Source organism: Cetorhinus maximus, chromosome 12 (genome assembly GCF_964194155.1).
Source record: "Cetorhinus maximus chromosome 12, sCetMax3.hap1.1, whole genome shotgun sequence".
NCBI lineage: Eukaryota > Metazoa > Chordata > Chondrichthyes > Lamniformes > Cetorhinidae > Cetorhinus > Cetorhinus maximus.
Genome location: NC_135890.1, coordinates 64,105,824 through 64,132,652, shown reverse-complemented (window position 1 = coordinate 64,132,652; position 26,829 = coordinate 64,105,824). Strand labels below are relative to the sequence as shown.

The following is a 26,829-nucleotide window of genomic DNA, read 5'->3' as shown; positions in this document are numbered from 1 at the left end:
CACCTTCCCCCTGAAATTCAGCACTTCTCTGTGTTTGGAGCTAGGTGGTCCTGGTGGACCCCAAACTGAGCACCGGTGAGCAGGTTATTTGTGAATAGGAAGGAGCTGGTGACGATCCTTTCAGTTACTTTGCTGATGATTGAAAGTAAGCTGATGTCACAGTAATTGGTCAGATTGGATTTGCCTTTGTTGTGGATAGACAATTAAGCAATTTTTCACATTGCCATATAGATGCTATTATTGCCATTGTAATGGAATAGTTTGCTAGAGACACAGCTAGTCTTGGAGTGGTAATCTTCAGTAACTACTGCTGGGAGGTTGCAGTTTATGAAGGATGTCTAGGCTTTAGAGAAGCTGCAGAGGAGATTTACTGGACCAAAATGAGGCACTTAATATATGTGGAGAGACTGAAGAAGAAAGGGCTGTTCTTCATGCAGAGAACATTGAGAGGATTTGATAAGGGTGCTTCAACTCATGAACAGTTTTGAGTAAGTAAAGAGAAACTGTTTCCAGTGGCAGAAGAATCGGCGGCTGAAGGACGCACACTTAAGGTGATTGGCAAAATAAACAGACATGAAATGAGGAAAAATGTCTTTTATGGAGTTCAGATCTGAATGCATGGCCTGAAAATTTTGCAGGGCCCCAGAATAAGAGCAAGGGAGTGGGACCATTTAGATAGTCCTTTCAAAGAACTGGCAGCTTACTGACAGATTAATGGCCTTGTGCATTGTGATTCTAGCCACATTTTGCCAATTATTTGCTGCTGTGCATGCTAGTCAAATAAAGGATGTTAAAGCCATCCAGTCAAATTAAGGAGAAGCCATCTATCAAATTGCTTCTTAAATCTATCCAGTCTATTTTTTTCTCAAGTGAAAAAACTAAAGATTTCTTCAAGTTAAAGTTCCTGAATAACCAAAGCAAGTGTGTTATGATCCCCATGGGGACAAATAACTTTTAAAGAGATCTGAGTTCCAAGTGACCAACTCAAAGGATCACAAGGCAAGATTTCACATTGTAAGATATTAACGCTAAACTTCAGGAAAGACATTCTTATTAGAATTTTAACACACTCTAAAACCCCAGGCTGCTTTTTTGACATTAACAGCACACTCTCTGCAGAATTGCATTCTTTAGAGGAAGCAGTCCAAAGTTAGTCGTAGCTTCCGACAAGCTTGCATCTCCCTGTATTGCTGAGTTGTAACATCCAGTGTTCATCTAAACCACTCCCCTCTGTCGGCTGAGAATTCCAGAACTGATTAAAGCAGCAAGGCCCACTCCAGAAATTTGTTTCCCCAGCCATGTCAGGGTGAATCATTCAGTGTACTTAAATTTCCACGGGTTCTGTCTCTTTGACCAGAGAACAGTTGCACAGGCCCCTGTCGCACGTGGGCGCCCCCACGCACACACGCTACCCCCCCCCCTCCAAGGAATTCCTCCTCATCTGTCTTAAGTCTGGACCCCTTATTTTGAAATTGTGCCCCCTAGTTCTAGATTCCCCCAAATGAGTAAATATCCTCCCAGCATCTAACCTGTCAAACTCCCTCAGAATCTTAAACAAAAACAGAATTACCTGGAAAAACTCAGCAGGTCTGGCAGCATCGGCGACAAGAAAAGAGTTGACGTTTCGACTCCTCATTTTTTGTTTTTATCCCTCAGAATCTTATTTTTCAATAAGATTATCTCTCATTCTTCTAAACTCCAATGAGCATTGGCTCAACTTTTCCTCATAAGACAACTCCTTCATCCCAGAGATCACCTAATGCTTTGGTTACCTCTAGACCTGAGTATTCCAACACTTTCCTGCCCAACCTCCCATTTTCTACCCGACATAAACTAAAGGTTATCTGAAGTTCGTCTGCCTGTGTCCTTACTCGCAGCATATCCCATTACCTATGTCTCCTGTGTATCTCTGATCTATGTCGGCTCCCGGTTAGGCACCACCTAAAATTTTTATACTTTTCAAATCCCTCCATGGCATTGCCCCTCTCTTTCTGTGTAATCTCTTCCAGTTCCACAGCCCTCAAAGACATCTGTGCTCCTCCAATTCTGCCTCATGCACATTCCAATTTTAATTGCTCCACCATTGCATTCAGCAACTTAGACGTTAAACTCTGAAATCCCTGCCTAAACTTCTTTGCCACTTGACCAAACTTTCCATGTTTAATACTCTCCTTTCAGCCTAACTCTGTGATCTCATCTTGTTTTATGTTACTCCTGTTGAAGCACATAGGGATGCTTTGCTACATGAAAGGCATTAGATAAATGAAATGCTGTTTGGTAGTAGAGGTGGTGAGAGCAGTTGCTCTAATTTCACCTAGTGCCTATTTTTCCTGGTAGGTGTAATTGGCGATCACCAGGTACACCATGTGAAGGAAACAGTGGACTTGAAACATGGGCGTGGCAGAGGAGCTGAGGACACCCGCTTCTACCCTGTCAACGTGGGCCAGCCATTTCATTTCACCCGTAGGTTACTGTTCCATCACATATGCTTGTGACCTAGCCCTTCAAAATCCATGCATGTGGGGGGCTCTTACTATTTCGCTGGTAATAGGGAGGTGTCCACTCAGTACTAGTCTGGGCTTTGCGAGTCATTCAACTTCAATTCAATGTTGAAATGTTGTCATCTTCCTACCTATTATTTCTCAAGTCATAAGTGCTGTCTCTCACTAGGGGACAGTTCCTGAAGGTGCTCACTCTCACTGGGTTACAGTTCTGAAGATGCTGACTCTCAATGTGGTACAGTTCCTGAAGGCACTGACACTCACTGGGTTACAGTTCCTGAAGGTGCTGACTCTCACTGGGGGACGGTTTACCCGTGTTATACAGCAACAGGCCAGCACGCAACTGTGCTGTTCCTCAGTGTTATATGGTGACAGACCATGCAACAACACTATAACCCAGTGTTATACAGTGACCGACCTGTCCTTACCAGCACTGTATCCCAGTGTTATAGTGATAGGCCTGAACCCCCGTGACTCCTAGTTCTAGATTCTTCCACAAGAGGAAACATCCTTTCCACATCACCCTGTCAAGACCCTCATAATCTTATATGTTTCATTCAAGTTGCTTCTTACTCTTCTAAACTCCAGATACAAGCCTAGCCTGTCCAACCTTTCCTCGTAAGACAACCCTCTATTCCAGGTATTAATGTGGTGAACCTTCTCTGAACTGCTTCCAACACATTTACATCCATCCTTTAAATACGGAGACCAGTACTGTACACAGTACTCCAGATGTGATCTCACTAGTGCTCTGTATAACTGAAGCATAATCTCCCTTCTTTTGTATTCAATTTCACTTGCAATAAATAACATTCTATTAGCTTTCCTAATTACCTGCTGTACCTGCTGACTAACTTTTTGCAATTCATGCACTAGGACACCCAGATCCCTGCACATCTCTGAGCTTTGCAATCTCTCACCATTTATATAATAAGCTTCCTTTATATTTTTCCTGCCAAAATGGACAATTTCACATTTTCCTAAATTATACTCCATTTGCCAGAACTTTGGTCACACACTTAACATATCCAAGTCCCTTACATCCTCTTCACAACTTACTTCCCTACCCACCTTTGCATCATCAGCAAATTTAGCAACCATCCCTTCAGTCCCTTCATCCGAGTCATTTATATAAATTGTAAAAAGTTGAGGCCCCCGTGGCACACCACTCATTACATCTTGCCACCCAGAAAAAGACCCATTTATTCTAACTGTTTCCTGTTAGCTAGCCAATCTTCTATCCGTGCCAATATGTTAACCCCTACATCATAAGCTTTCATTTTCCACAATAACCTTTTGATGTGGCACCTTATCAAATGCTCTCTGGAAATCTAAGTACAGTACGTCCCCCGTTTCCCCCTTTATCCACAGCACAAGTTACTTCTTCAAAGAACTCCAATAAATTGGTTAAACATGATTTCCCTCCCACAACACCAAGTTGGCTGTGCCTGATTGCCTTGAATTTATCTAAGTACTCTGTTATAACATCTTTAATAATAGATTCTAACATTTTCCCTTTAATGGATGTTAAGCTAACTGGCTTGTAGTTTCCTGTTTTCTGTCTCCCTCCCTTGCTATTTTCCAATCTAATGGAACCTTCTCCAAATCGAGGGAACTTTAGAAAATTTAAACCAATGCACCAACTAGCTCACTAGCCACTTATTTTCAAGACTCTAGGATAAAGTCCTAGGGACTTGGGGACTTGTCAGCCCGCAGCCCCAACAATTTGCTCAGTACCACTCCTCTGGTGATTGTAATTTTCCTGAGTTTCTCCCTTCATTCCATTTTCTGATTTATAGCTATTTCTGGGATGTTGCTTGTATCCTTTATTGTGAAGACCGATGCAAAATAGCTGTTCAACTCATCTGCCACCTCTTTATGTTCCATTATTAATTCCCCAGACTCACTTTCTTTAGGGCAACGTTCACTTGAACTACTCTTCTTTAAATATCTATAGAAATTCTTACTATCTGATTTATACTTCTAGTACTGTACCCCTGTGTTAGACACCGGCAGATGGGCCTGTGGCCCAGCGCTAAGCGGCGGCAGGTGGGCCTGTGGCCCGACGCTAGGCGGCGGCGGGCGGGCCTGTGGCCCGGCGCTAGGCGGCGGGCGGGCCGGGCCAGTCTGTACAATAATGCAATTGTGGACTAGTACTCCTTAGAGCAGAAAAGGATAAGAGATGATTTGATAGTTATTTAAAACATGAATGTTTAGATAGATTAAATGAAGGGAAATGGATTTCAATGGTTAAGGGTTGGTAACATGCTTTTACACAGTGAGTGATTAGGATTTGAAATGCACTGCGTGATGCGGTGATGGATAGAGATTCCATGTTAGCCTTCAGAAGGGAATTGGATAAATAATTGAAGGAGAAAAAATTCAGGGAATAGGGGATTGAGTGGGGTAGTGGGACTAACTTCATTGCTGTTTCAAAAAGCTGATAGAGACTCACTGGGCTAAATGGCATCCTGAGCTGAAATGCTGCAGTGTGTTTCTCATGTGAATAGCTGCACCCTTGCGGAATTATGTGTACTGCATGCCTCTCCATTTTGGTGTCACACAACAGCCAGACAAACTGAGCCTCTCTTTGTTGATAGGGAAATGCCCTACAGGCTGGCATCACTATGAAGGGACAGCGAGCTGTTACCGAGTGTATCTGAACAGCGAGAATTATTGGGATGCTGTCCAGACATGTCAGCAAGTGAATGGATCACTGGCCACCTTCACGACTGATCAGGAGCTGCGATTCATACTGGCAGAAGAATGGGATCTGGAGGAACAGCCAGTGAGCCGCAAGGACCAGCGCAGGTAAGACTGGATGACAGAAAGTGTAGGGCAAAGGAGAGGTTATGGGGGGAAGGGGGTAGAATGAGGGACAAGAAATGCGAGTGTGAGGGGAAGGTGGAGGAGAGAGGTGGGGGTAAAGTTGAATGGGTCAGGGCAGTGAAAGAAGGGCAAGAAAAAGGCGGGAGCAGTTGAGGGCCAAGGTCAGAGTGGGTAAGCGGTGGGATAGACAGGGTGAACGTGGCGGGGGAAGAGGCGGCGGTGGGGTGGATGGGTGGATATAGGGAGGAGAGAGGATGAATGGGGGGTATGTGGAGGAAGGGGCGGCCAAGTGTGGGAGTGGACTGGGATGGGGCTTTAAACTGCGGTGTGAGTTGGGGTCTTCGGTGGAGGGGTTAAGGGGCAGTGGTGTGAAGCTGGTTTCTAGCCAGTGCTTTTTTTATTCATCCATGGAATGTGGGCTTCACTGGCTGGGCCAGCATTTATTGCCATGAGAAAGTGGAGGTGAGCTGCCTTCTTGAACCGCTGCAGTCCATGTGGTGTGGATACACCCACAATGCTGTTCGGAAGAGAGTTCCAGCGACAGTGAAGGAACGGCGGTATATTTTCAAGTCAGGATGGTGAGTGACTTGGAGGGGAATTTCCAGGTGGTGGTTTTCCCATCTACCTGCTGCCCTTGTCCTTCTTGATGACCATGGTCGTGAGTTTGGAAGGTGCTGTCTAAAGAGCCTTGGTGAATTACTGCAGTGCATCTTGTAGATGATACACACTGCTGCCACATTGCATTGGTGGTGGAGGGAGTGAATGTTTGTGGATGGGGTGCCAATCAAGCGAGCTGCTTTGCCCTAGATGGTGTCAAGTTTCTCGAGTGTTGTGGGAGCTGTACTCATTGTGCCTTTTAGGTGGTGAACAGGCTTTGGGGAGTCAGGAAGTGAGTTACTCGCTGCAGAATTCCTAGCTTCTGACCTGCTCATGTAGCCACGGTATTTTTATGGCTCATCCAGTTCAGTTTCTGGTCAATGGTAACCCCCGGGATGTTGATAGTGGGGGATTCAGTAATGGTAATGCCATTAAATGTCAAGGGGCGATGGTTAGATTCTCTCTTGTTGGAGATGATTATTGCCTGGCACTTGTGTGGTGCAAATGTTACTTGCCACTTGTCAGCCCAAGCCTGGATATTGTCCAGATCTTGTTGTATTTGGCCATAGACTGCTTTGGTGCTGCTATGAGCTGTTATACAATCCTGGTCATTACAACACGGAGGAAGGCCATTTGATGCATTGACTTTGTGCAGGCTCTCTGGAGAGCAATAGTCAGCCCCATTCCACCCCTTATCCAAGCTCACACTGACCTCCTACTCCATCAACCTCAAGCTTGTGAACCAGCCTTTCATTACCAGATAGGAGGTAATGCATTCCTTCTCCATCTGCAACATTCTTTGTTTTCCAGATTCTGGGTTGGTTATCAATACATGGTGACCAACCGAAGTCACACCTCACTCCAGGGGCAGTGGGAAGTAGCCTACAAGAGTAGTAAGTATGCTGGAGGAGCAATTGCTTTCTGCTGTCCCCCTGCACCCCCCAGCGTCGTCGTGGCCCCCTCCCAGCCCCCAGTTGCCGTGTCCACCACCCTTGGTCGTCATCCCCTCCGCCCCACGAGTCGTCATGGCCCAATCCCCATGCCCAAGGCATCACAATGCAGATTGCATTTTGCAGGCTTAAGTACTGTTTTGATTTTGCTCTTTAGGTTCCACAGAAGTGTTCCTTCCCCCAGAGAAGGTAACGTTTTTTGGGATGACCATCTCTGAGCAGGAAAACGTATTATGTGCTCAGCTGCAATGCTCCCACTTCCCCAGCCTGCGGCACCATGGCTTACACAGCTGGTATGCAGAGAACTGCAATGAAAAGTCAGCATTTCTTTGCAAGAGAAGTGAGTACACTCTTCGGGGCAATCCGTTTATCTACCTGCCAGGTGCTCTCAAAATCCTAACATTTCTTCATACACAGTCTTGGGATTATAACTACAGTATTATCTTATGGGAGGGCACTGGACCTCGGCTGCAAATAAACCTCTCCTCCTCCTCCTCGTGCTGAAATTTTGTTTCCAAGTATGAGTTCAATTTGTCCAGTCTCTCAAGCAGGAAGGGTCACTTGATAATCCACAACTACTTTATTTTTATTTTCTCCTTAGCTGAAAGGCTCAAGTAGCTCCCTACGTATACCACAGCTAAGATCAGTGAACACTTAAGGTCATGGTGGCTCAGTCCCTGGGACCCTAGGAGGGGGTGGTTTATTCTGAGTCAGTGTTGCACAGTCCATCACCAGTTGGTATTTATCCCAGGTCCGTGGTACAGTTCCTCATCGGGTCATGTGTTCCTGGTCAACCTCCCATGTACAGGTGCAGGCACTCTGAAAAGGGGGCTGTGGGGCTGGTCGTCAGGGCTGTGGCAGGGCAATTGGGGCCATCTGTATGTTCTCCGGCCCCTGTCGAGGTTCACTCTTGCAATGGGGAAATCCAGCAGCTTGTCAAGGAAGCAGGAAAAAGAGAAAGAAAACAAGTTGTGGAATTGGGATTTCATTATTGAGTTTACAATTAGAATTCTTTGTAAATCAGACCCAGGGAATCTATTGGTGTGCTGTCTTCTGAGAAGACAAGTGAAGGATCTGATGTCCTGGATCGACAATGTAAGAGGGAGCTTGTATGTGAACTGTTAGTAACAAGTGTGATATTCAACATGCAGATTTCAACTTAACCAATAAGAACCAGTGAGTGAGACAGGGAAAAGATTTCTAGAGTTAATGTAAATGAGCAAATGAGGGAAGGTAAACATTCTGGATTGGACTGAATCGTAGGGATGATCAAATCTCCAAAAAGGTGAGGCTTTGAGTACCAGTAATCAGAATGTGATTGCAGTTGACATTACAAGGATTAGAGAGGTTACCAAAGTTGAAACAAAAAACTTGAAGCACTTGAACTGTCTGGGCAAGCGGATGTGAATTTGGAGAGTGGAGAACTTCCTTCAATAATATGATTCTGAATGCAACGACCACTGTGTGAACCCATATATAGCAAACAATGGATATCGCACTAAAATAAATAGTATGTAATGTGTTTTATTTGGCTTGTCATTTTGAGTTAGCAGTTTTTAAGCTGTACCTTAAGACTTTTTAACATTTTCTTGATGCTTCAAGCCTTCCCAACATGTGCGTGCGCACGCACATACACACACACACACCCGCCCCACCTGCTCCTGCGTGATCCTATAACTAACTGATGGGGGCTAGTGTTCTTGGTGGTTGCAACTGAACTGGGAGCTCAATGTCTGTTCAGCTAAAACTGTAGAATTGTATCTGAGCACAGTGCCTTTTCCATCAAACCTCTTACATGGCTCATGTAATTTTCATGTGGGAGGGGAACTTGGGACAATGTTGAACAGTGCTGTTTGCCTGACAGAGTTACAGCCTCTTCATGAGAATCTGCATCTAACTATATGTTTGCGTTCTAGGTCAAACCTGTGTGGATATAAAAGATAACGTAGTGGACGAAGGCAAATACTTCACTCCAAAGGGCAATGACCCATGTTTGAGCTGCACCTGCCACAACGGTGAGCCTGAAATGTGTGTGGCAGCCCTTTGTGAGCGGCCCCAGGGCTGTCAGCACTACGAGAAGGACCCGAAAGAATGCTGCAAATTCACCTGCCTCGACCCAGGTAAAGCAGGCCAGGAGCGACGCTGACATGTCCCGTGCTCCATTGTTCAAACATGTAGGCATGATTGTTGAGTGAATACAGGTTCTCGAATGAAGCAGGGGAGCACTGACTAGGGTTAAAAGCCTGAAGATTGTTGGTGGAAAGGAAGGAGCGAGCGAGGTGAGAAGCTCCACATTCTTTGGGTGGGTCACAATGAGATGCAAATTCCCAGGCGGGATTTGTCATGTGCCACAATCTATTTATAAACCAGACAGAGCAGATGTGTTCAAGGGGGATCCATGCAAAGCTGACTTTAAATACGTTGCATCTTAGCTCAGTGGGTAGCACGCTTGCCTCTGAGTCTGAAGCTTGTGGATTCAAGCTCCATTCAAGAAACTTCACTTAACCAAGTGTAGCACTTCCAGTGCAGTGCTGAGGGAGTGCTGCGTTGTCTGAGGTGCTTTATTACAGATAAGACATTAAACAGATGCCCCATCAATCCCCTCAGGTTGGTGTAAAAGAAACCATGAAATAATTCAAAGAAATGCTTTGGTATCCTGGCCAATAGTTATCCTTCAACCAGTATCATTAAAACAGATTATCTGGTCATTATCACATTGCTGTTAATAGGAGTTTGCTGTTCAACATCACAATAGTGATCACAGTTTGAAAGTATTTAATTGGCTGTAAGATGTTCATAAAAGGTGCTATATAAATGCAAGTTCTTTTTATTTCTACTACGCTCACACACTCAGGTGAACCCTCTATGTGCTAAGGTAATCCCTCTTCCACCCCACCCACATCTCAGGTGACACTTCAGTTCATGCTCTCCTGTTCTGCCTGTAGAATACAACAGCAGTGTAACCAAATAGATTCTATCCTCAACCACCCTAGGACACCCTCTTTCTCCAGCACTGTAATATCACCCTTCTTTTCCTTCCCTACCTTTCTTTAACAACTTATTTCTAGAAATATTTAGTACCCTGTCTTTGTTACCACCACAGTATCCTATTTCCATGTGGCTATCTGCACTTAGATATACACAGTAAATCTAATTTGTGCCTGAGTAGATTCCCTCTTATTCTGACCCGACCTAATAGCCTGCTATTTCTTATTTTCGTGCCATCTGTCTTCCCAATTCCCTGTGCATCTTGGTTTTCTCTCCTGCTATTACCTCCAGCCATGTATTCATCTGCTCTATCCTCCTCTTCCTCTGCTCACTAGCACATGGCATTGGGAGCAATCCAGAGATTACTCCTTTGAGGTCATGCTCTATAATTTTTCCTTAGCACCCTAAACCCTGCCTGCAGGACTACATCCCTTCTTTCTGTCCATGTCATGGTACCAATATGGACCATAACTGCTGGCTGTTCACCCCTTCTGCCCCAATCCCCTACCCCTCTGAGTGCTTTGCAACTCTGGCACCAGGGAGTCAGCATACCATCCTGAACTCACATCTGTAGCTGTAGAAGTGCCTTCTATTCCCTTAATTGTTGAATGCCCTATCATTATTGCTTTTCCAATCTTTATCCTGACCACCTATACAGCTGAGCCAGCTGTGGTGCTGTAAACTTGTCTCAGGCTTCATTGCCCAGAGGGACCATCGCTCTCACCAGTGTTCAGAGCTGAAAAATTAGTGTGATTCACTTGGGTCTCCTGCACTATGTGCCTGTTCATTCTTGACTTCCTGGCAGTGGCCCTTTCCCTCACGAAACTGTCATTCTTACTGTTATGCCACAGTGACGCCAGCTGCTGCTCAAGCTCCGAACACCTGCTGACCACATGTCCTGAATGTGTGGTTGTTCAGGATGCTAAACGCAACCAGGAGTTCCCACATGGAACAGGATATACACTCCAAATAACTGAGCTGTCCTGCCATGCCTCTATTTTTTAGACCATTACATTTAATGCTTCTTTGCTCTGCCCTGCCCCGGCACCCCCCCCCCCCACCTCCCCGCACCCCCTCTTCCCCCAGGGCCCCGGGCTGGTGGTGCCCCGTCCTGCCCCGACTCTAGTGGACAACTCTCTCTACAAATGGCCGTTTCGTGGAGCGGATCAGTGCTTTCTTTTGGCAGAATAGCTGAGAATGTGTGACAATCTCTGAATCATCTGTTGAGAGTAACTGACTTGTAAATCTTGTACCCACAGATGGCAGCAGTATTTTTGACTCCATGGCGAGTGGAATGCGTTTGATTGTAAGCTGTATCTCCTCCTTCCTTATCCTCTCGCTGCTACTTTTCATGGTTCACCGGTTGCGACAGAGACGCAGAGAGAGAATAGAGTCTCTCATTGGGGGCAACTGTAAGTATTGTATTGTAAATATTGTTTCATATTATATTGTCTGCATCATGTTAGTGTTGTCAAATGCTCTTTGATAATGATGACATCCACCATCACCTTCCTCTACTCCACCATTGTGTCTGTTGCTTATCTAACATCAGTACTATTGTCTTCAGTTCCATTACAAACACATTCCTTAGCTGATGACTCCTACTCAGCCTGACGCTGAGCCCGACTGTTCATAATCGTGAGTTGCACTTCTGACCCCATATTCTGTCCATCACTAAGAAGGCCTATTTCCTCCCCCATAACTTTGCCTCACTCTGGCCCTAACTGAGTAGGGTGGTGGCATAGCGGTATTGTTACTGGACTGGTATCCAGAGACGCTGGGTAATGGGGACCTAGGTTCAAATCCCACCATGGCAGATTCTGGAATTTGAATTCAATAAAAATCTGGAATTAAAAGCCTGATGTTGACCATTGCCGATTGTTGTAAAAACCCATCTGCTTCACTAACGTCCTATAGGGAAGGAAATCTGCCGTCCTTATCTGGTCTGGCCTACATGTGACTCCAGACCCTCTAAATAAGGGATAGGCTACAAATGCTGGCCTAGGCAGCGACGCTAACATCCCATGAACGAATATAAAAAAAATCTGCTGCTGAAGCCATCATCAACCCCCCACCCCCCTGCACAGATAGTTCTACCCTCATCCCAAACTCTGCTACCATTATCTTAACTCACACCAAATCTCATTCCCTTCTCGCCCTGTGCTGGGTGATGTACTTTGGCTCCAGCTTCAGCAATACCGCTATTTTAAAATTCTCATCCTTGTTTTCAAAGCTGAATCCTTCCATGACCTTCCTTGCTCCTTCTTATTTCTGTAATCTCCTCCAGCCCTACAACGCTCTGTGCTTTTGCAATTCCACCCTCCTCATCCTTGAGTTTAATCACTTCACCGTCAGTGGCTTTACTTATGGCTATTTAGGCCTTAAGCTCTGCAGTTTCCTTTCTAAACACCTTTCCCTCTGTACCTCTGTCTCCCCTTTTAAGATGATCCTTAAAATCTGCTCCTTGGCAAAGCTTTTGGTCACATGCCCCAATATCTACTTATGTGGCTCGGTGTCTGTTTCTGTTTGATAACCCACTGTGAAGTACCATGGGTCATTATTATTATGCTAACGGAGCTATATAAAAGCAAGTTGTTGCGTTTCACCAGTATCCTGACATACTGTGCCTATCAATTCCATGTAGGCCATTTATATTGAATTTATAAATGCAATAGATTTGCTTCTATAATATAACTTGCATCTTTGTCAGCTGTGGCTAACGAGGTAGCACTCTTTCTTCTGAATCAAGTTGTGGTTCAGACTCCATTCCTGAGCAGATTGTAGAGGCACTCGTTGCATTGAGTTTGATTAAGCTGAAGACAGCGATAAAGTCAGCAAGGTTAAGGAATGTTTTGTGGGCACAGTCCACAATGTATTCAAACTTCCCAGTTTTTAACTAGAAGGAATTGTGACTCATGGGGACTCAATGTTGTACAAGCAGTTTGAAACCAGAGGCACTGGAGAGGTTGAGCTGGGTGTTGTCAATGTGAATATGTAAGCTGACCTGATGTGCCCAAGGATTAGCTTGCGGATGAGAATAAGATGGAAGCGTAGAACAAATCATTGCAGGGATAGGATGAGAAGCCTCTACTGGAAATATGCTAGTCATGGTCAAATAGATAAGAGTGGAAGCAATGGCCATCGTGCTGAGCTGGGCAGTGAAGAAGGGTTCTTTTAGGAGGCTGAGTGGTGAGGACCAGCGGAAAGTGGTCGAAAATGGAAATGGCCTGGCTAGTGATTGAGAGGCCAGTAGACTTGGCAAGGCTGAGGGGATAGCCATGAATATGAGAGGGTTTATAGAGCAACAAAGAGGTTAAGGTTAACAGAAGGCAATGACTAGAAGAGGGAACTAAAATGAAGATTGAGATCAGGTTATGTGGTGCAGGGACTAAGGAAGCAAAACAGGGAGGCTATCTTGAGAAACTTAGGCGGGCTTGCGAGGATTGGTACCGTTTTTAAAGAAGGGTGAGGAGGTATAACTGAATGAGGCAGTCAGGAAGAGAAAGTGCCTTTGAAGTTGAGGAAGATACAAAGGTGTATCTTGGTGATGAAGTCCACACCTCCACTGGGCGGGGAAGCATAATCAAGGCAGGGAGGCATCGGTGGAGGATAAGGTGTCACCCTCTGTTTAACCAAGTTCCAGGCAAATGCAGGATGTCAATGCAATCATCCACAGTAAGTTCATGGAGAAGCTGTGATTGGTGATCTTTGAGGAGTGAGCAAGGTGGGTGATGGATGAAATGAGTGGGACAGGAAGGAAGCTGGTGAAGTTGGCCCATAGCAGACACACAGAGCAGGGAGGTTGGTGCTGGAATAAGATTGGGATGTTGCTGTAGGGAGACAATGACAAACATGGCAACAGGAGAGCAGTGGGGTAAAGATTTTAAAGGCAAAGTATCTTGATAGAAGAATGAAGTGCAGCATGATAGGTGATAAAATGATCAAGAGCAAAAGACCCAAGAGGGAATGAGTAAAAAGGAGATCAAAGTAATGGAATTTTCCTGCCCGCATGTAGTTTTACTTCCACTTTTAGCTGAATACTTGGCAATGTGAAATCTTGGTGCCTTACTTGTTTGAGTGAAGTCTCAAAGCCCACACCCTATCCATCACCAAGTTTGCTTACTTTCATTTCTGTCTGATAGTCTGTCACTGCCCATACTTTATCCCACTGCTGCAAGAATCCTCATTCATGCTTTGTCACTTCAAAACTTCATTGTTCCAAATTCCAAAACTCCCTCATTGGCCAACACTCATCAGTCCAGAAATTCCAACTTGTTCAGTTGGTTATATCCTGTCCAACCCACCCTGGTCATGCCTTCATGTTCTCAGTACATTGAATTTAAAATGCCCATCCTCAAACCACACAGTCTTACCCATTCAGACCTCTCCAGCACTGTGTCTGCGCCTGTACCCTTTAGCACTCTGATTATCCCTCCACTGCACCATTTGTGGAGCCTTGTAACATATCAGCCTCATTCTTTTGAGATTCCCTCCCCAAAATTGTTTGCTCCCAACATTTTAAAAACTCTCCAAAAAAGCCAAACTCCATGACCTTTCCCACCATGCTCCTTCCTGTATTTCCTCTGTGAAGCATCTTGAGATTGGCTCTCTGTTAGAAACCCAGATGTAGATGTATTTCAGATGCATGCAAACACTGCAACAATCGTAGAAACATCAACTCCCTCTTTTGGCTACCAACCATATTAGATGTGTCTCAGATTGCCCCACTAGGATTCTTTCAGGCAGCTGTTTAAGTGGAGGGAGTAAGTAGAAATGTGTGGTAGTAGGGGACAATATAGTTAGAGGGATGGACACAATTTTCTGTCACCAAGAGTGAGAGTTCAGAAGGCTAAGTTAGCTGCCCAGTGCCAGGATTCAGACATCTGCTCGGGTCTGGAGAGGAACTTTCAGCCTCAGGAGGAGGATCCAGTGGTCGTGGTCCATGTGGGTGCCAATGACATGGGTTTAGAAAGAGGTTTGGCTTGGGGATTATGTGTACCTAGGGGCAAAGTGAAAAAGCAGAACCACTAAAGAAGGATTGGTGTTGCGGAAATGTTTCTGTTCATGGGGCACTGGCACCAGTACTGGGGAAAGAGGAAGCTGTACTGTTGGGACGGTCTTCATCTGAACTGTGCTGGGACCATGTTCTGGCAAGTCGTATAACTAGGGCGTCAGGGCTTTAAACTAAATTGTATGGATGAGGGATCACCTGAGGGAAGATGTGCTAAAATTGAGAAAGGACAAGGTGGTAGAGCAGAGTAGCGACATGGGTAATGATAACCAGGGTGTGGCAGAAAGGGACAGAGTATATACTTAATGGGTGCACCAGCAGATAAGGCCAGAGTTTGCAAGAATGGGAAAAAGCCAGAGTTAAAGGCACTGTACTGCATGCAGCATTTGTGACAAAATGGATTAATTATTAGCACAAATAGAAATTAATATGTATGACCTGATAGCCATTTCAGAGACGTGGTTGCAAGGTGACCAGGGCTAGGACTTGAATATTCAAGGCTAATGATGTTTCATATGGGCAAGAAGCTAGGGAAAGGTCGAGTAGCTCTGTTAAGGGTGACAGTACTCTGAGAGATGACCTTAGTTCAGAAGATCAAGATATAGAATTTGGGTAGAGATAAATAGCAAAGATAAGAAGTCAGTTGTGGGAGTATTTTACAGGACCCCTAACAGTAGCTACACTCTGGGCAGAGAGTACAAGAAGAAATAATGAGGCTCGTAAGAAGGATACTGCAATAATAATGGGTGATTTTAGTCTTCATTTAGATTGGGCGAATCGGATTAGCAAAGTTAGCCTGGAAGACAAGTACATAGTGTATCAGGACAGTACGTTTTAGAACAGTACTTTTGAGTGCCAACCAGGGAGCAGACTCTTTTAGACCTGGTAATATGCAATGAGAGGGGATTAATTAATAACCTTGTAGAAAAGGAGCCTCTAGGCACCAGTGATCATAACATGATAGAATTTCACTTCAGTTTGAGGGTGAGAAATGTGGGTCTAAGACAAGTGTCTTAAATTTAAATAAAGGCAATTACCAGGCTGTGAGAACAGAGTTGGAAAAATAGGTTAAAAGGTAGAACAGTAGATAAACAATGGAAACATTTCAGGAGACATTCCATAAAACTCAGCAAAGGTATGTTCCATTGAGAAAGCATGATGCAAGTCAGCTTATCTTGTAGTCGAGAGCGGAGGCTGGGAGCTTCAGCTCCCGACGGACCTCTAAACATTTGCACATGCACAGACCAAGCAAGGATGAATGAAGTTAACATTCCAAACTCTGTGCGTGAAATATCTCTGATCCATACAAGTTACTCTTATAAGGATAGGCAGAACTGTCTCCTAAAATGTATCTGAATCTAAGATGAAAGAAAAAAGCATTGATCAGAATGAAGTGGAAAATTTTCTGAACTGTTTCCCTTTCCACAGATGCTGCGTGATTTGCTGAGTGTTTCTATCAGTTTCCGTTTCTATTAAAGGTTTGAGTTCTGTTGGATGTTCATGTTATCAGCTCTCCAACTCAACTCCTATGTTCGCAATCACTGACTAGGCCTTTTCTACCTGTGGGTTGTCGCCAGCTTGCTTGACATTTAACTTTCCGGTTTTATTTTCACAGTGCATCATTTTAACCTTGCACGGAGTGGAATGCCAGGCTTCGATTATGGCCCAGATAGCCTTGGATCAGGTTTAACTCCTTTACATCTTTCTGATGACGGTGAGGGAGGAGCATTCCACTTCCATGACCCTCCACCTCCATACACAGCTTATAAATACCCAGATATACAACATCCTGATGACCCACCACCTCCATATGAAGCGTCCATCAATCCAGACAGCATGATTTGTGTTAGCCAAGGTAAGTCCAACCTCTCAATCCGTTGCTATTCCGCCTCTTGAGGGTTTGTAATTGATATCCCATTATTATAGCCCCATGATCTGTAAAGGATGACAAAAGAGGCTAATGATAGGGATGGGATGATAAAGTGTATAAGGATTGAGCAGGACAGTGTGATTAGACTGAGTAGGATATTAAAGGCCATGAGGAATAAGCAAGAGAGTGGGAATAGACTGCCGCCCCTGGGACATTAAAGGCTGTGAGGAGGAGTGTGGGATTAGGCTGGATAGGATATTAAAGGTACAGGGAGTGAAGTGGATAGAGGAATTAGACTAGGTGAGCCTATAGGGTAAGCAGAATAAGTGTGAGTGTGATTAGACTGGGGATGGGGGAGCAGGAGAGGAAGACTGGATCAGATATTAAAGGATATGGGGAGTAGTAGGAGAGTGGGTTTAGACTTGAGTGGTGGGTGGGGTGGCGGGATGTTATTAATGGGCACAGGGAGTGGGACTAGACTGGATTGGATATTAAAGGATATGGGGAGTGAGATTAGAACTGGGGCATTCTATGGGGACCAACAATTGCTACATGCTGTATTTGATAATCTGTTTCTATTTCTGAACATTGAATAATGGAGTGAAATGCCACCATTACTGGATATCTGAAATAATCTGAGAATTATAGAGCACCCTGAGGAGAAGGACTAAAGTTCATGTTTCAGGTCGGATCTGATGATGGGTCTTCAGCTGAATCGTTGACCTGTTTCCTCTGTCCTTGTGTGCTGCCTCCAGGATGTGTTCCCACTGTTTGTTGGTGTCAAGCAGATCTGCCAAAGACCCTAATTTGATAGCTGTAACAGGATGAGAGAACTACATGCACAAGGAATCCTCAGCAGCTGGAAGTCTATTTCTAGCAGTTGCATTTTTTTGGTGCAATGCAGAAAATAAAGTGAAACTTTTTTTTACTTTTAGATGGTGATCGTGGGCAGGTGGTAGAGCCGAGCAGCCAGCTACCCATAGCAGAGGGGGCTGTTGGAGAACAGGCAGATGCCGCAAACTTTACCCTACCGACTGTCATAGAGGAGCTGGAAGATTCAGCTGACAGCTGTACCTTGCTAGTGCCACATGACACCTGCTCAGAGAGTGGAGCATTAAGCAGTCACTCCTCAATAAATACTGTTGTATAAATGGATGGGTTTATCCTTGTTTTTTGGAATAAGAGCGGATGTTTGCACAGTGCTGTACAGACAAACAGTAGTCAGATGACTAAAAAAGGCTTTAGTTCTGGTTTCCAGCAGTCAGATTTCCTGTTTCAATGAGCGAGTTGATCCTTTTTGTATATATTGATGGTGGAATGCAGCACATTTTCCTGGAGACAGGTACAATAGGACTTTAAGAAGCTAATGGGCGGCTGTTTTTTGTGTTTTTTTTAAATATAGACGTCTGAATGCAGGACTTGGAATTGAGAAGCTGGAAGAGACTTGAGGAGGTAGTAGTTCTGCATGCTGAATAAATACTGGCATCACAAAGTTCTCTCATAACCAGAGCTTTCAGACTAGGAACTGATGGGGCCCATTGTTGGAAACAGCTGAAAGATATTTGTAGACAAACAGAAGTGCGCTCGCCATTCTGTGCTGTCACTGGGGCACAAGAATGGTGGAGGTGAGCTGTGCACTAGGGTGGAGGGTATTTGGGGTATGCATATGTTGCACAGGCTGCTTAAGGGTCTCATTGTGGGGGTGGTGGGGGACAGGTGGTCACAGACTGGGGATATTACTGGCCCTCTGGGTGGGCTGGGGCAGCGGTAATGTGGGGAGACCAGAGGCTCTTGGGGGTGGAGGTTGCAGGCCCTCTCGAGCTGTGGGCACAGCTTCAAGCTCTCTCGGGGGAGGGAGTTTGCAGGCTGTCTCGGGGTCTTGCAGGGCATGGGAGATTACTGGCTCTCTCGGTGAGGGGGGAAGAGTACTTAGGATCTCAGTAGGACAGGGGTTGAGCATCCGAATTAGGGATATTATACAATAGTGGAAGGTTTTTGTTCGGTTTGGTTTCTTTTTGCCAGTACAGTATCAATAGCAATATGTTCAGCAAGCTGGATGTAGGTTGTACTCCGATCCCAGGCTATTGATTGGGGCACAGTGGGAGAGGACCCTGTGTACTTTAGTTGTGGTCCCAGCCCAGGTTTCTGAATGGTGAATCGAATGGTGGAGGGTATCGGTCCTCCATAATTTAGGGTTACAGAGTCCGAGAGCACATTCCTGTACTCCCTTACCCCACTCACTCTTCCTTGCTGGAGATTTTCAATATCATGTTCATTTCAGTTCAATAATACTGATCAATGTATTGATCAGTAGTGTTGATATTGATCGATAAGTTGATCATTGTTACTGATGTGATCGTTGGTATTGTTAATATTGATATGACCAATGATTTTAATGTGGGGGTCGATATTGATCATCAAATTGACAAGGTTGGTCGATATCAATCAATATATTAATCTTTGGCATTGATGCAGTTAATACTGATTGATGTGGTTGGTTGATATTGTTAATGTGTTAGTTGGGGAACATTTAGAGTACAGTGATCATTAGTTTAGGTTGGCTATGGAAAGGGGCAAGGAACAATCCAGAGTAAGAATAATTAACTGGAGAAAACCAACTTCAATGGGGTAAGAATGGATCCGACCAGATAAATTGGAATCAAAAGATTGGCAGGCAAAATGGTAACTGAACAATGAGCTGCCTTTTAAAGAAGAGAGACTTTGGGCGCAGTCAGGGTATACTCCCACAAAGGGAAAAAAGCAGGGCAAACAAATCCAGAACTCCCTGGATGATGAAAAAGACAGAAATTTAGATGAAGAAGTGTGCTTATGACAGGTGTCAGGTGGATAATACAATGGAGAACCAGCCTGAATATAAATGGTTCAGAAGGGATTGAAAAAGCAAAGTAAAGTGAGGGTGTGAGAAGAGATTGGCAACTAACACAAAAGGAAATCCCAAAGTCTTCTATAGGCATATAAATAGTGAAAGGGTAGTAAAAGGAGGAGTGGGGCTGATAAGGGACCAAAAAGAGGATTTATGCAAAGAGGCAGGGAGCTTAACTGAGGTATTAAACAAATACTTTGCATCTGTCTTTACCAAGTAAGAAGATGCTGTGCAAGTCATGGTAAAAGAGGAGGTAGTTGAGTCATTCAAAGTGTTTAAAAGTAATGAGAAGGTATTGGATAGGCTATTTGTACTTGAAGTTGATCAGACACCAGGATCGAATAAGAAGCATCCAAGGATACTGAGGGAAGTGAGAGTGGAAACTGGCCATAATTTCCCAGTCTGTCCTAGACTTGGGTGGTGCCACAGGACTGTAGAATTGCAAACATTATACCCATGTTCAAAAAAGGGTGTAAGGATAAGCCCAGCAACTGCAGACCAGTCAGTTTAACCTTGGCAGTGGGAAAGCTTTTAGAAACCATAATTCAGGACAAAATTAATAGTCATTTGAGCGAGTGTGGGTTAATTAAGGAAAGCCAGCATGGATCTGTTAAGGGCAAATCATGTTTAACTTGCTGGAGTTTTTTTGAAGAAATAACAGAGGGTTGATGATAATGTTGTTGATGAAGTGTACATGGATTTCCAGAAGAATTTGATACAGTGTCGCACAACAGACTTGTGAGCAAAGTTATAGGTCATGGAATGAAAAGGACAGCAGTGGCATAGATACAAAATTGGTTGAGTGACAGGAAACAGTGGTTAATGGATGTTTGTTGGACTAGAGAAAGGTTTGTAGTGGACTTTCCCAGGGGTCATTTGCTTTCCCTGATATATACTAACGACCTAGACCATGGTGTACGGGGCACCAGGAAGTTTGCGGATGATACAAAACTTGGAAGCATTGTGAATTGTGTGAAGGACAGTGTAGAACTTCAAAAGGACATCCACAGGTTCATGGAATGGGCAGGCAAGTGACATGAAAGCTAATGCAGAGAAGTGTGAAGTGATTCATTTTGGTAGAAGGAACGTGGTGAGACAATATAGAATAAAGGGTACAATTCCAAAGGGGATACAAGAGCAAGCGGAGCTGAGTGTATATGTGCAGAAGTTACTGAAGGTGGCAAGACAGGTTGAGAGCATGGTTAATAAAGCATACGGTATCCTAGACTTCATTTGATAGGGGTATAGAGTACAAAAGCATGGAGGTTATGTTAAACCTGTATAAAACACTGGTTCAGCCTCTGCTGGAGTATTGTGTCCAATTTTAGGCACCGCACTGTAGGAACGATCTGAAGGCATCAGAGAGGGTGCAGAAAAGATTCACGTGAATGGTTCCAGGAACTTCAGTTACGTAGATAGATTACAGAAGTTGGGACTCCTTGGAGAAGAGAAGGTTGAGAGCAGATTTGATCGAGGTGTTCAAAATCATGACGAGTCTGGACAGAGTAGATGGGGAAAAGCTTCCTATTGGTGGAAGAGTCACGAGCAAGAGGGCACAGATTAAAGATAATTGGCAAAAGAAGCAATGGAGACATGAGGAAAACTTTTTCACGCAGAGTGTGGTTAGGATCTGGAATGCGTTGCCTGAGAGTGGTGAAGGCAGGTTCAGTCAACACATTGAAAAGGAAATTGGATTATTATCTGAAAAGGAAGAATGTGCAGGGCCATGGGGAGAAGGCTGGGGAGTGGCACTAAGTAAACCTTTCCTTCAGAGAGCCAGCACAAGCAAGTCTGGCTGAATGGCCTCTTTCTGTGCTGTAACCATTCTGTGAAATTGACATTGGTTTGTCAATATTGATCAATGATATGTGGATGCTGGACTTTGTGTTGACCTGGTTGCAGCTATTTTATTGGAAAAATCTTATTCAGATGGAGAGTTTAGGAATTATGCACCACCTTCCTATTGTCTAGCCACAATCTTTCCCTTCGGCACTCAATTCACACAACCAGATACACGTGCGCACAGTCTATTCAAATACTGCATTTACCAGATGTTTGTACTTAGTTTGTCTGTAATTGATCTTACTGTGGCAGTGGAAAGATTTTGATAATCGGCAAAATATTATGTAGAAATTAAATTTGATACTGTTAATAGGTCCATGTATGTGTTCAGGAGTTTCCATTTTTCACTATTGGCAGCACGTTCAAGTTTTCATGTTGCTGTTAATAATATTCATTGAAATGCCAAATAAATTCTGAAATGGAGATAACTTTCTTGCTGTTATGGCTTTTCATTGTTACTTCTCTCTATATTCAGCCCACATTCACCAAATAATCAGTTGTCAGGAGTGGAGTTCAGCATGTCTCCCTGGACTGAGCCCAGTGCGATCGATTCACAGGTCAGAATCCAATACGCAGATGTGAGCTGCAGACTGGAATTTAATCAAGGGGTGCCAGGGCTTTATATATGGAATAATATATACACACGGAGAGATTTACAGGCTTGCTGTATCTCCTCCTAACTTTATGCTGGTTCTATGAGGACATCCAAATCTCCCTAGACATCATTTAAAATTTGCTCACCATTTAAAAAATATTTTGATTTTCTATTCTTTCTACCAAAGTGAATAACCTCATTTCTTCACATTCTCTGCCCTGCCACCTTATTGCTCATTCACTTAACCTTTATCCCTTTGCAGCTTCTTTGTATCCTCTTCGCATCGTACCGTCTTTCTTACTAACGGGGGATTCAGTGACGGTAGAAATTATGGAAAGTTTACAGCACGGAGGCCACTTGGCTCACTGTATCAACCCCGGCCAATAGACAAACCACTCAGCCTAATTCCACTTTCCAGCATTTGGTCCATAGCCCTGCAGGTTACGGCACTTCAGGTGCACACCCAGACACCTTTTAAATGATTCGAGGGTTTCTGCCTCTGCTACCCTTTCAGGCAGAGAGTTCCAGAGCCCCACAACCCTCTGGGTGAAAAGAATTTTCCTCATCTCCCCTCTAACCCTCTACCAATTGCTTTAAATCTATGCTCCTAGTCACCTCTCTTGCTAAAGTAAATAGGCCTTTCCCATCCACTCTATCCAGGCCCCTCATAATTTTCTACATCTCAATCAAATCTCCCCTCAGATTCCTCTGTTCCAAGGAGAAAAACCCCAGCCTATCCAATCTTTCCTCATAGCTGCAATTTTCCAGTCCTGGCAACGTCCTCGTAAATCTTCTCTGTACCCTCTCTAATACAATCACATCCTTCCTGTAATGAGGTGACCAGAACTGCACACAGTACTCAAGTTGTGCTACCTTTGCAACAAAGGTACTATCTTTCAATGTCGAGGAGGTGGCACTTAAGGCAAATAAACTTGCAGGGATATGGGGATAGAGATGAGGAAGGGGACTAATTGGATTGCTCTACAGAAAGCCAGCATGAACTTGATGGGCTGAATGGCTTCCTTCTGTGCCACCCACTGCATAAAAAAGTATCTTCCTCACACCCCCTGCATCTTTTGCCCAAAATCTCAAATCTGTGTCCCATAGTCTTTGTACCATCAGCTAATGGGAGTGGTTTTTCTTTGTCTGTCTTATCTAAACCTAGGTACATGGATCATTAAAACGTGATGAACAGGTACAGAAAATAATCAAAAAGGCTACTGGAACGCTGGCCTTTTATACCTCGAGGACTAGAATATAAGCTGTAGAAGTCATGCTTCAGCTATACAAAGCCTTAGTTAGATCACGATACCTGTGCTATTGTGAGTAGTTCTGTGCGCCACACCTTAGAAGGGAGTGCAGTGTTTAGAAGTTGAGCAGTTTTACATATGGAATGATGGGTACCTGGGAGTGTTACAGGCTTGAATCCAATCGACAGGTATAGGCAGTTTATAATTTGAATGAGAGGTAATCAGGGATAAGTTAACCTCTGAGTGGTTCAGGGGTTTTATATATAGAATTACCATCAACCTGGGGTCAGTTACAACAGGAATCAAAGCAAGGAGTTTTGGTGGTGTTTAGATACCCACGAGTGAATTGCATGCTGAAATCTAGGCAAGGGATTTGAGTCGCTTATATCCAGAATAATGGGTAGCCAGAAGTGAGTTACTGTCTGGAATTTAATCAAGGGCTCTGGAGCAATGACCCCTCAGTTTTTATTATTGTTTTGGTCTGTTTATTTCAATCCTGTAGAATCTTTAATTGTTTTTTGCTTGGCATTATTTTAAACTCTACTCAATTTGCAGGGAACATTGCACTGGAGGATGTAATAAGTATAATAGAGATTCAGGAGAAGTTACAGACTGGATTTCAATCCAGAGTTTCAAATGGTTCATACGAGCATACAAACTAGGAGCAGGAGTTGGCCACTCGGCCCCTCGAACCTGCTCCGCCATTGCTGATCTGATTGTTGACTCGACTTCACTTCCTGCCTACCCCCGATAACCTTTCATCCCCTTGCTTATCAAGAATCTATATACATTTGCCTTAAAAATATTTAAAGACCCTCTTCCTCAAAAGGTAGGGAAGCAGAATTCCAAGGACTCTCAACCCCCTGAGAGAAAAAATTTCTCCCCATCTCGGTCTTAAATGGGCGACCCCTTATTTTTAAATAGTGACCCCTAGTTCTAGATTCTCCCACAAGGCATTTACATCCTTCCTTAAATATGGAGATCAATACTGTACACAATACTCCAGATGTGGTCTCAACAATGCCCCCTATAACTGAAGCATAACCTCCCTATTTTTGTATTCAATTCCCCCTACAATAAATGCTAACATCCTATTAGCTTTCCTAGTTGCTGTGCTTGCATACTGGCCTTTTACAATTCATGCACGAGGACACCCAGATCTCTTTGCAGCTCAGAACTCTGCAATCTCTCACCATTTAGATAATATGCTTCTTTTCTATTCCTCCTGCCAAAATGGACAATTTCATATTTTCCCACATTATACACCATTTGCCAGATCTTTGCCCACTCATTTACCTATCTATTTCCCTTTGTAGGCTCCTTATGTCCTCTTCACAATTTACTTTCTTACCTATCTTTGCATCATCAGCAAATTTAGCCACCATCCCTTTTGTCCTTTCATCCAAGTCATTTATATGAAATAACAGTTTACTGGGAGAGAGTTAGAGGTTGAAATATAATCTTAGGGTTTGAAGGGTTCATATATAACTGATACCCAGCAGAGATTTACAAGCTGGAATCTAATCCAAAGATATGGGGGGCATTTTATATAGAATATGATAACTGAGAATGAGGTTACAGGCTGGAATGTAATTGAACATATTTAGAATTATATGTTGAGATGGTTCATGTATGTAATATCATACCTGGGAGTGAATTATAGGCCAGAAATGAATCAAGGTCTTCCAGTGGTTTATATACAGAACATTTATCTGGGAATGAGTTACATGCTGAAATCTAGTACGGGCAGGCATCTAATTGTGGAGTTTGCATGCATTATATATAGACTAATGGAAGGGGTTCAAGGTTCTTTTATAGAATAAATGGATTGCAGATAGTTACTGAATGGAGCCTAATCGAGGGGTATGAATGGTTTATATAGAGAGTAACATACCTGGGAATTACCCATACCCTTAATCGAGGGCTGTTTCTATATCAAATAACAGATAGTTGCAGACTGGAATCTAATTGGGTTTTATGTAGAATAATAGGTGCCTGGGTATGCGTTATGGAGGGGGATCTCTGGGTTCAGAAGTGTTTATAGCGATAACAAATATCCAGGAATTAGAGGCTGGAGACTAGTTGAGGTTTTGTCATAATGAATAGCGGATAACTGGAAGTGAGGTTGATTCCTGGGATGAAAGGATTGCCATATGAGGGAAGGATGAGCAGGTTGGACCTATACTCATTGAAGTTTAGAAGAATGAGCAGTGATCTTTTTGAAACATAAGATTCTGAGGGAGCTTGACTGGGTAGATACCAAAAGAATATTTCCCCTCGTGTAGGAATCTAGAAATAGGGAGTGCAGTTTTAAAATAAGGGGTTTCCCATTTAAAATGGAGATGAAGAATTTTTTCTCTGAGGGTCATTAGCCTTTGGAATTCTCTTCTCCAGCAAGCAGTGGAGGCTGGATCATTGAATGTATTCAAAGAACATAGATACATGGGATAAAAGCAAAAAAACTGCAGATCCTGGAAATCCAAAACAAAAATAGAAACAGAAATACCTGGAAAAACTCAGCAGGTCTGGCAGCATCGGCGGAGGAGAGCACGGTTGACGTTTCGAAATGTCAACTGTGCTCTCCTCCGCCGATGCTGCCAGACCTGCTGAGTTTTTCCAGGTATTTCTGTTTCTGTTTTTGTTATAAAAACATGGGACTTAGGAGCAGGCATCGGCTATTCAGCCCATCAAGCCTGCTCCACCATTCAATATGATTATGGCTGATCTGGTTGTGGTCTCAGCTCCACTTTCCTGTCTGTTCCTTGACTTCCTTGCAGACGGTGGTAATGTCACTGGACTAATAATCTAGAGACCCAGTTATTGTTCTGGGGACATGGGTTCAAATCCCACCTTGACAGATGGTGGAATTTGAATTCAGTAAATAAATCTGGAATATAAAGCTAGTATCGGTAATGGTGACCATGATAGTTATCATCCATCGTCGTAAAAACCCACCTGGCTCACTAATGTCCTTTAGGGAAGGAAATTTGCCGTCCTTACCTGGTCTGGCCTATATGTGACTCCAGACCCACAGCAGTGTAGCCCCCTCTTAACTGCCCTTTGAAATGGCCTAGCAAGCCGCTCAGTTCAAGGGCAACAAATGCTGACTTTGTCTGCGGCGCCCACATCCATGAAAGAATGAAGGTAAGTGCTGTTGCTTACAGTAGAAGCAACTGGCGCAACATTGCATCCAATGCTTGGCAGGAGGAAGGACATGGGAGTGAGTTACAGCTCGGAATCTGATCAAGGAGTTCAGATGTTTTATGTTGAGAAGAATGGATAGCCAGGAGTGAGATACAGACCGGAATCTATTCATGGGATTCCCAATCTTATGTACGACCGTCATGATAAAAATGTATTATGAGCTAATTTAAAATCCAATTCAGTCCACCCTGGACACTTAAAATTTGATTGTATATTGAATAACAGACTTCTGGGAGCTGGAACCTAACTGAGATATTCATGGGTTCATATACAGAATAACTGATGCTGGGGGGAGTGTTACAAAAAGG

The 26,829-nt window shown here is 43.9% G+C and overlaps 1 protein-coding gene across 4 annotated transcripts in view; it reads left to right on the top strand.

Annotated features, from left to right (window-relative positions):
* Positions 1-21,900, top strand: part of dgcr2 (DiGeorge syndrome critical region gene 2) — a 38,966-nt gene extending 17,066 nt beyond the window's left edge. For 2 of the 4 annotated variants that reach the window (XM_078553749.1, XM_078553748.1), the window contains 8 exons: positions 2,338-2,463; positions 5,102-5,312; positions 6,738-6,820; positions 7,035-7,217; positions 8,794-8,997; positions 11,125-11,277; positions 16,492-16,731; positions 17,682-21,900. In XM_078553749.1, coding sequence (XP_078409875.1) covers positions 2,338-2,463; positions 5,102-5,312; positions 6,738-6,820; positions 7,035-7,217; positions 8,794-8,997; positions 11,125-11,277; positions 16,492-16,731; positions 17,682-17,896 — 1,415 coding nt within the window. In that variant the 3' untranslated portion in view covers positions 17,897-21,900. The remainder of the gene's footprint in view (positions 1-2,337; positions 2,464-5,101; positions 5,313-6,737; positions 6,821-7,034; positions 7,218-8,793; positions 8,998-11,124; positions 11,278-16,491; positions 16,732-17,681) is intronic. The other 2 variants (XM_078553752.1, XM_078553750.1) reach the window with 2 other exon arrangements.
* Positions 21,901-26,829: the final 4,929 nt, after the last annotated feature.